General features: G+C 34.2%; 1 protein-coding gene across 3 annotated transcripts in view; it reads left to right on the top strand.

The window, feature by feature from the left end:
* The first annotated feature begins 873 nt into the window (after window positions 1-873).
* LOC107863672 (metal tolerance protein C2) overlaps window positions 874-10281 on the top strand; it is a 44843-nt gene continuing 35435 nt past the window's right edge. For 2 of the 3 annotated variants that reach the window (XM_016709712.2, XM_016709711.2), the window contains exon 1: window positions 874-1427. In XM_016709712.2, coding sequence (XP_016565198.1) covers window positions 935-1427 — 493 coding nt within the window. In that variant the 5' untranslated portion in view covers window positions 874-934. The remainder of the gene's footprint in view (window positions 1428-10281) is intronic. The other variant, XM_016709710.2, reaches the window with a different exon arrangement.

Here is a 10281-nt window from a genome sequence, read left to right as displayed (position 1 = left end):
ACAAACCTATTATTTCAATTATACAAACTCTTAATTTCTACTAATATATATTATATATATTATATATATATATATGACTCATTATATATTTCTCTTTAATTTCTACAAATTAACAAACCTATTATTTCAATTATACAAACTCTTAATTTCTACTAATATATATTATATATATTATATATATATATATGACTCATTATATATTTCTCTTTAATTTCTACAAATTAACAAACCTATTATTTCAATTATACAAACTCTTAATTTCTACTAATATATATTATATATATTATATATATATATATGACTCATTATATATTTCTCTTTAATTTCTACAAATTAACAAACCTATTATTTCAATTATACAAACTCTTAATTTCTACTAATATTTAGTTCAAACTTGAAGATTTTTATAAATTAAAATACAATATGTAGGATTTTTGGTTGCAATTAAAATTTGATTTTTTTCATATTAGTTATTACTCCCTCCATTTAGGAATAAATAAATTGTTGGGGTATTTATTGATATTTCAAAATAAGTAAATCGTTGAATTTTTTTTAAAAATTATCCTTATGATTTGATAAGTAAAAGAGATTGTAGTTTTTTTTTTTTTTTGGGTAAAAGAGACTTCAAGGATAAAAATCAAAATTTATGTTAAATTTATAACTTTGATGTTTTTTTCTTAATTTGTGTGTCAAAATTTAATAATTCATTTATTTTAAAACGGAGGGAGTATTATTTCTATATTATGAGTAATTTCTCATTGATTAAATCAAAAACCAAATTATTAAGGATTAAAATCGATAAACCAAAAATTGATAAAAAAATATTTTATTAATTTGATTACCCAATTATAATATGAAAAATCGAATATCAATACTGACAGAACTTTCAAGTAGATCGAATTTTTGTTGTCACTGTAATATAATCTTGGGAGTAATGAAAACAGATCATGCTCGGAGTTCCAGAAGTCTCCTTTTGCAATATAAGAGGGAAAATTCCGAACCGAAGGACATGAATCAGCCATCGCCGTTGTCATTCCATTACCGGAAATTGGAGCCCGAGTCTCCTAGACCGTGGAGTGTCGATTTTGATTTCGACAGCAGTGATCGTAGATTCGCATTTTCACGGCAAGGTTCTTTTCAGCAATTGGCTGAGCCACAGATGCCCATATCAATAATCTCCAACAATTCTGGAAAGCCTTTTCTCTCTCGAACTGTATCGAGCATTGATATACCACCTCCCAATATCTATCCGCAAGATGCATTCCATGGTTTGAATATGAGATTTAGCGGTTCCTCATTTGCGTCTTTGTTTTTCCGAGGTGTAATGTCTGGGAATAAGCAGATGAGGAGATTGTTTATGTTGATTTCACTAAATGTTGCTTATTCTACCACCGAGTTGTGTGTTGGCCTTCTCTCTGGCCGAGTAGGTATGCAACTTTAGTCTCTCCTTCTCTTGCTTTTTTTTTTTCTGTGTCGTTTGGTTGTCTGTCCAAATCTGAAGTTTTTTCCATTTGTTGAGAAATATCGAAATCCAAAACATAAGGCAAGAAAAAGTTTTTGAATTTCACAACCACAAAATTCATCCTATAAAAGGAAAAGAGATAATAATAGGATAGAAAAGTTCCTTTACCAGGGACCGGTTCTGCTCCATTACTTTTTACTCCTGTAATCATCAACAGCCTTAGATAACTGACATGTGCTCTAAGCCCAAAATTTTGACTCAGCATGCCACAGCAACAGGTTAATGTTTACGTGATGCAACAACATAAATCTTTGAGCTATAACAACTAAGAAGGTATTTATATCTAGCAATCACACGAGCGGTGTTTGAAATGTAAATAGTATTTATATCGAAACTGAGTTATGGAGAATTGAACTAATAGTCTGAATTGATAAAAGAAAGATTCAGTGCACTATGTGCATGCTTGTTTTGTACTACTTAAAGTAATAGTTATGACTGTGATAGGAGTGAAAAATACCATGATATTCTTCAGATAATGTACCAAAATATCAATCACAAAGAAAGAAACAAAATTCGACAAGTCAAAACTTTTGGAATAGATCAAAACATATTATTATCTTGAAGAAAAGTGGTTCTTTACTCCTTGAACTGTTTGCCTGTTTACAATAATGGTAAAATGAAATCCATTGTAAAAATTAGTAATGAAATTTCACTTAATTATAAGCTGGGCGCGAGGAAGAGAATAAGAATTTTGTAAATGTTGAGAAGCACAGAAACCAATAGGTTCCTGGAAATGAAGCAAATAAGTAAACCAAAAAAAATTGTCTGTCAAAATTTTCTTTTTGTTGAATGGATGCCTTAATATTAACGTCAACTTTTGAGTAAGACTAAAATAAGCCATCGAAAGGGAAGATACCTTGATTGTTGGCATAAGGCGTATAAACTATGAATTGGGGGGCACTTGAATCAGAATTGTAAATAATGTTTCTTTGTGACGCTGAATCCTGCAATCATAAACAAATTAATTATTAAACAAGCTAATAGAACAATAAAAAATTATAGACAAGCGAATAAACTGTTAAATAACTAATAATTGTTTGTATGTTATTCTGCAATTGAGTTGAAAACTCAAATTAGATATACCTGATTGAAATGACTTACATTATCAAGTCTAGTGCTATAAGAAATCTGTATTAACCAATTTGGTTAGTCGAGTTCGAGTTCTGTTCTTGAGCTTTCCTGTGCTTTGAGGTCACCTTAAGGGAAAAGTTGATCATCTTTTTGTATGACGCAGCCCATCTTTCTTCAAAGTTTTGGCTCGTGGCATCACAAATCTTCTGTGTCATTATGTTCTTATTCTATGCTCCTTATCCAATCTACATTGTGGAAACACATTACCTGCTTCTCTCTGTTTCATTTTCTTAGATAAGGTATAATTTATTAATGATGGGGAAACCCCATGTACGAGTAGTATAAGGCTTCTCCTTGTTCGTAACATTTTGTCTAGTGGAAGGTAACACTTTTTATCTTTCTTAGTACAACCCATTGTTATTTGAGCACACACTTGAGACTCATAGGATCTGAAGTAGCCTTTAGACATAATCCAACATCTTTTGCCGGAGCAATGAATTCCATGGTTTATCCTTCTATGAGATAGAAACATATGAATGGTTAATAGTGGAACAAGAGGTTGATTGTGTTCTATGTGAACTTTAGTAATGTGAAACTTTCCGGATAGTTGGCAAATAACAACAATGTCCTCTAGATATCCAATTCTAGTTTCTGTAATTTTACTTTCTTTATCAACCCCGCGAAAACCTTCTTTGAAACACAACTTTTTTTGACGTCACATAATCTAATTTCTTATTTGTGTTGATCTACTTTTCATGAGTACTCAAAACAATTCTTCTTGCATAATCGTTATAAAAGTTAGTTGTATCCTCATACATGCTTCTCAAAGTTATCCATTAAACATCAGACATAGTTTAGTACTGTGTACTTTATAGTGCCAAAATAATAAATAAAAGTTTTTTTTCCCATATGGAAACAATATCTCACATAAGAACACTACTCTTGAGCAACTAAAATTTTAAGTAGAGTTATGTTACGTGGTAATTATGAACTTCCAAAAAAAAGCTCCCAGGCACATTTCCCTAGACAAACCTCTAAGTTTCTTAGGGCCTCCCTTCTCCGGCAAACTCCCTTTGCTGGAGCAACACCAAATCACATCCTTTCTTCCTTCCTCTCTTTCTTTCCTACACCTCATGTTTCGTGGTAATTATGAACTTCCAAAAAAAAAGCTCCTAGGCACATTTCCCTAGACAAACCTCTAAGGTCCTTAGGGTCCCCCTTCTCCGGCAACCTCCCTTTGCCGGAGCATCACCAAATCACATCCTTTCTTCCTTCCTCTCTTTCTTTCCTACACCTCATGGAGAATGGAATTTATTTCAGATGGGAAGTAAATCGTCAGAGTTAAATGAATCCAAAACGGCAAATAGTACTTGGTTTGAGTGGGTGGAGAGTGCAAGGCTACCAATGAGGAGAATGACTTTGAGTAGAGGGGCTTTATTGTGGATCTGCAAAAGGCTAGAGGAGGCATCAAACATTAAAGGCAGGTTTTTTAAATCCCGGAGATGCAGAGACATTTCTACCTACATTTATTGCTCCTCAGTTCAACAAATATGGTATGTTCATTTCAACCATTTCAGTAAATGGACTGACGAGGTCAGTGATTATCCTACCGGAAAAATGTATAATGAGGGATGGAATGGACTGACTGAGAAAATTGGAACTTTCATCAGTAAAGTGACAGCATCCCATCAATGAATAAGGAAACTCCAGCAATTTGGGAGTAAGGGGAAAGAGAGCTACAAGGAGGCTATCCAGACGAGTAAATGGGGGCTCAAATCATATCACAATCTAGAAGCAGAGAATCCTTCTTCCGAGTGCCAACTGGATAAGGGGATACTGCACAAATGTCTTGTAGGCTGCTTCCCCGAAGATGATGAAATTCCCACACGAAGTGAGATCAGAAGATGGACTCAGCAAATTTGGAAACGTATATTCAGTGTCCAGATTTATGACATGAACGGGTTTCAAATTCTTTTCGAATTCTAGACAGAATGCCAAACACATTATTATGGTGGAGTGGAGGAGAAAAAACCATGCTTTAAAATTGGAGTGGAGCTGATTTCAACTTCAACTGGTTCTGGGTCAGAATTTTAGGTCTACGTTTACATCTATGGACTGAGAAGGTGATGAAACAAATAGGTGCGCAATGTCGTGGTTGCATGGTGACAGGCGGAGAGCTCTCTAAAAAATCACCTGAGATAGGCACGCTTAAGGGTGAAAGGTCCCAGGGAAAAAATTCCATTGGAAGTTAAAATAACTGATGGCAAGGGAAGCTTTTTCCTGCTGATGTGGTGCGAAGCTCCGGCAAGATTCAAACTGAAGTAGGGGAGGGAAAACGCTCTAATCGAGAAGATAGTACGATGCCAGTTGGAGAAAAGCTGCAGCAGTCGGAGGTTGAAGCGACAATGACAACAGAGAAGAAAGAGAAACAGACAGAAATCATTTACCCAGAGGTCGCTGTTGAAAAAATGGGTATTGAGCCACTGGATAATAGGAGTCATGTGCGCCGATAGTTGGGACACGTGATGATGCATAATAAAACAATGGTCCCAGGTCATTTTAATTAGGGAAAAGGACAACCCATATCCATTAGGATAAAGAACTTCCACTTAAAATGGCCATTTTTCAAAGTAATGGCATGGGGTAGCCACTCTCCTATTTTAGTTCCACCAACTAGCCATTTTTCAAAAACGGTATAGAATGTGTATAGAAAATGTATAGTTGTTATGAAGAATACGTATATATAAGATAAATATAGAAATTGTATAGTTGTCATATAAAATACGTATATATAAGATATACGCGTGTGTCTGTGAGAGTGTATGTGTGTATATATATGTATATAATGTGCAAAAAAAATTTAAATACAATTGTATAGAAAATGTATAATTATTGTTTAGAATATATATGTATATAAGATATATGTATAGAACAATGAATATGGTGTAAGGACCGTATCAATATGGTATAGGGGTTGTTTCGATGTGGTGTAAGGACTGTATGAATATGGTAAGTATTGTATCAATATGGTATAGGTATTGCATCAGTATTGTGTAGGAACTATACATGCGTAGGTTTTCTAGTATAGACTATAGGCCAAATACATACGCAGCCCCCTGGACTTGTTGATTTTTTCCGTTTTAACACCTCAATTAGGCCATATTCCTATTGAACACCTTAACTATATTCAAGCTATGTCAATTGAGCACAAATTGCACAATCCTAGATTAGATTTAGAGCGTGGAAACAACTTTCCATGACATGAAAACTATAGCCAATGATAAAAATACACGTCATCAAAGGAAAACAAATCAAAATTAAAAGAAAGAATTTTTTTCCCCATTTTTTATGCCTTTTTCTTCCTCAAGAAGTTTTCATCTCTTTCCACCATTGAAGCACCAAGAGCTCATACCAGATACCAATTTCTTCTTTCTCCCTCTTCTTACATTATCACCCACTTTTCTTCTTACGTTCTCCTATTTGTTGTCTGTTTCAATTTTCTCACTTCTCAAAAATAATTTTCAAAGAGAAATCTTAGATAAAAATGGCCAAAAATTGCATGACACAAAAGAGCTTAGACAAATGGCTACAGAGGTCAAAAGCATCAATTCAGAGGTCATAGTCACGACTTTCCGGAGGAAAACGCTCAAATTCCCATTGTGGAATCTAAAATTCAAACTTTCAAAAATCCTTCAATGGTTTATTTCTACCCCAAAGTCAACAACCCCTTTTTTAACACTCTTATTCTTCTCCCATAAAGCACAAAAACAGATTCTCTCTTTATGCACAATGATTTAACCACACACCCAATTGATTTTTTTCGTCGGAGAAAAAAAACCACCATGGCTTTAGCTTCAGATCCATCTAAAGATTGTAAATCTACTTAATGTAGAAAGCATAAATCTTTTGATTTCTCATGTTCCAAGTATGCAATTTCCTTGTCTCTATGCATTTGATGTTTTTACAAATTTGACCTGCAATTGATAAGAGAAAAAAATATAAAAAAGAAACAAAAATGGATTATTGCTTCTCCCTCTCCTAGAGGAGAGTGTATTGCACAACATATGCCGTGTCATTAATTGTGTTTAATTGATACACTTTATGAAGGATTTAGGGATTCAATAGGAACATGGCCTAATTGAGGTGCCAATACGGAAGAACTTATCAAATTTAGGGGGCTATGTATGTATTTGTCCGCAGCTTTGTAACTATATTATTATGGTATAGGAACTATCTATACCATAATGATACAAAATGTAAGCAATAAACAAATGTTAATTTCTATAATCTGAATTGTTAAGTATCCCACATCGGAAAAGGGATGGGTAATTGGTCTCCTTATATGGACTTGGGCAATCCTCCCTCATGAGCTAGCTTTTGAGGTTAAGTTATGCCTAAGATTCATTCTTTACATGAATAATAATTACAATTCAAGATTGTATAGAATTTGTATAATTGTGTATGGAATATGTGTGTAAACTGTATAATTTTTGTATGAAATTGTTGTATGTTATTTATATATATAAAGATATACGTGTTTGTGTGTATATATATATATATATAAATGTATATGATGAGCATAAAAAATTAAATACAATTGTATAGAAAATGTATAATTATTGAATAGAATATGTATGTATAATAATAAAACAATGTATGTGGCTTAAGGACTGTATCAATATGGTACAGGGGTTTTATCGATATGGTGTAAGGACTGTATCAATATGTTGGTTTTATCGATATGGTATAAAGACTGTATCAATATGGTAAGTATTGTATCCATATGGTATAAGTATTGCATCAATATGGTGTAGGAGCTATACATGCGTAGGTTTTCTAGTATAAACTATATGAATGTGGTATTGGAACTGTATCATTATGGTATAGGAATTGTCTATACTCTATACCATAATGATACAAAACGTATGCAGTAAACACATGTTAATTTCAATTATCTGAATAATAATTATAGTTCAAGATTGTATAAAATCTGTATAGAAATTGTACAATTGTGTATCAAATGTGTATATAAACTGTATAAATGTTGTGTATATATATATATATACACATACATACATACATATTATTGTATAAAATATGTTATTTTTATATAACAAATAAAAATACACTCATTTTGTATTTTTTTTGTTTCTTTTGAGAAGGTAACAGTTGTACGTATTAAGCACAAATCAGTACAACCTATGTACTGAAACCATATATACATATGAGCAAAAGAAAGCAAAACAGGCCTACCATCCTAACAAGAACCTAAAATGTCGAGGATATATATAGTATCTTCTGAATAGACTTGATTGCACCAAAAACAAAACAACAGAATATAATTAAGTTTGATCTTTTGTACTGTATTGCTACTGTTCTCGAAACATCTATAATTTCTCTCTCCAAATTGTCCACCAGATGCAAGCAGGTATCATCCTCCATCTGCTCATGTCATCTACTCCAGCTCCAGCTCCTTCCCAGCTAAGGAGAGCTTCAGTAATCTTTCTAGGGATTGTCCAGTCTATACCTCTGAGATTAATGAAGATCTTCCATAACTGGTTAGTTATGTTGCGGTGAAGAAATAAATGGCCATCTGTTTCCGCCTCTTTTTCACATAAGAAACATCTAGAACAAAGAATCCACTTTCTCTTGATTAAATTTTCCTGTGTGAGCACCACTTCGTTTGCCAATAACCATGAGAAACAAGCAACCTTATATGGTACTTTAGTCTTTCGTATATGTTTCCTGGGCCAGTTGGTGACTGGGATCTGGGTGGTTCAACGTTTTATAGGCTGCATTAACACTAAACTTCCTATTGCTATTTTCCTGCCATCTCAGCGTGTTATCTCCACTCTGGGTTCCTGTGAATTTCTTCAGTTGCTTGTGAAATTCTATAATTCTGTTCACCTCCCAGTCGTTTAAGTTTCTTCTAAGTATCAGATTCCAACCTTGAGGGGACCACATTTCAGCTATAGATCTCTGTTGGTGTTGAGCTAGAGCAAAAGTATCAGCAAATAAGACTTTAAGGTTTGATTTCCTAACCAGTTATCAATCCAGAATGAACTATTTTGTACTTTGATAGAGACTTTACATTTAAGTGCTGGCCATAGTACTCTGATAGACCTCCAAAGGCTAACACCATAAGTTGAGTTAACTGGTTTTGTCATCCAATTATCTTCCACTTCATACTTAGCTTTGATTACCTTGCTCCATAAGCTTTGAGGATCTTGAGAATATCTCCATAACCACTTCAATTTGAGTGCTTTGCTGTGATTCTTCAAATTTCTAATTCCCAGTCCATCTAGAGCCTTGGTAAGAATTACTTCTTTCCCCTTTACTATATGATACACCTTTGTTTCTTTATTGCCCTGCCACAAAAACTTCCTTCTAATGTTATCCAGTCTTTGAGTGACTCCCATTGGAATGGAAAAAGGGACATCATATAAGTCGGCATTGACACTTCTATCTTGAAAGCTTTTTCTCACATTTCTCTATGACATTGTTCCAGATCTTTGTAGATTTTGATTTTGCCCCCAATGGCTTGCCAAGATAAGTAGTAGGGAGAGCCCCCACTTCTCTCCCTAGAATCATTGCTAAAGCCTCCATGTTTGTTACTTCATTAATTGGGAAAAGATAACTCTTTCTCCGGTTAATATGTAGCCCAGAAATATCTTCAAAATGGACTAAGATAATTCTTAGAATTCTCAATTGCTCCACATCTGCATCATAGAATATCAAGGTGTCATCAGCGTAATGGAGATTTGTAATCTCCTGACTATAATGACTATTCATGGCTACCTCAATGCCCTTAATCCACCCATTAAGATTCGCTGTTTTGATCATGCTGTTTAGCCCTTCCATGGCAATTATGAACAAAAAAGCGGATAGGGGAGACCTCTTTGAGCATGGAAAAAACCTTTTGGGGAACCATTAATGATGACCGGGAATACTGTCTATGCAAAATTTTATCCACTTGATCTATTTCACTCCAAAGCCCATTTGTTGTAATATGCTAAGTAAGAAATTCCAATTTACATGGTCATATGCTTTCTCAATATCTAGCTTACAAAGAGCACCAGACTTCTTCTGTTTCTGTCTTGAGTCCTCCGCTTCTTTGGCTATAAGAATAGCATCCTTTATCTGCCTTCATTTTATGAATGCCATTTGTTGTGAGTCTACCAACTTTTCCATTACCTTTTTCAGTCTCTCAGCAAGTACTTTTGCAATAATCTTATAGATGCTTTCGATGAGACTTATTAGCATGTAGTCTTTTAACTTCTTTGCACCTTTCTTCTTGGGAATCAAAGCAATGTAAGTTGTGTTAAAACTCCTTTCAAAGAAAGCATGAGAATGGAAATTGTGGAATACCCCCATGATGTCTTGTTTGAGCACCTCCCAACATTTAATAAGGAACCCCACTGTGAATCCATCAGGGCTTGGTGCCTTTTTCATGACACACATTTTCAAACATCTCAGAACTTTTTGTTCTCATGAAAGTTGGCCAAAAGAATTAAGCAGAAGATGGAGACGCCAAAAAAAGAGATCAATGCCGGGAAAATCCCAAAGGAGGTTAGAAATTTAGTCTTCCATATATGAACCAAGGAATAGAGGGAGGATAACAGCTTCATCTGGTCAATGAAGATCAAGATTTTGACTTGGAATGTTTTTGGGGGGGGGGGGGGGGGAAA

The sequence above is a fragment of the Capsicum annuum genome, chromosome 3, assembly GCF_002878395.1.
Source record: "Capsicum annuum cultivar UCD-10X-F1 chromosome 3, UCD10Xv1.1, whole genome shotgun sequence".
Classification (NCBI taxonomy): domain Eukaryota; kingdom Viridiplantae; phylum Streptophyta; class Magnoliopsida; order Solanales; family Solanaceae; genus Capsicum; species Capsicum annuum.
The sequence above is the reverse complement of the archived record's forward strand: the minus strand, read 5'-3'. Positions and strand labels throughout refer to the sequence as shown.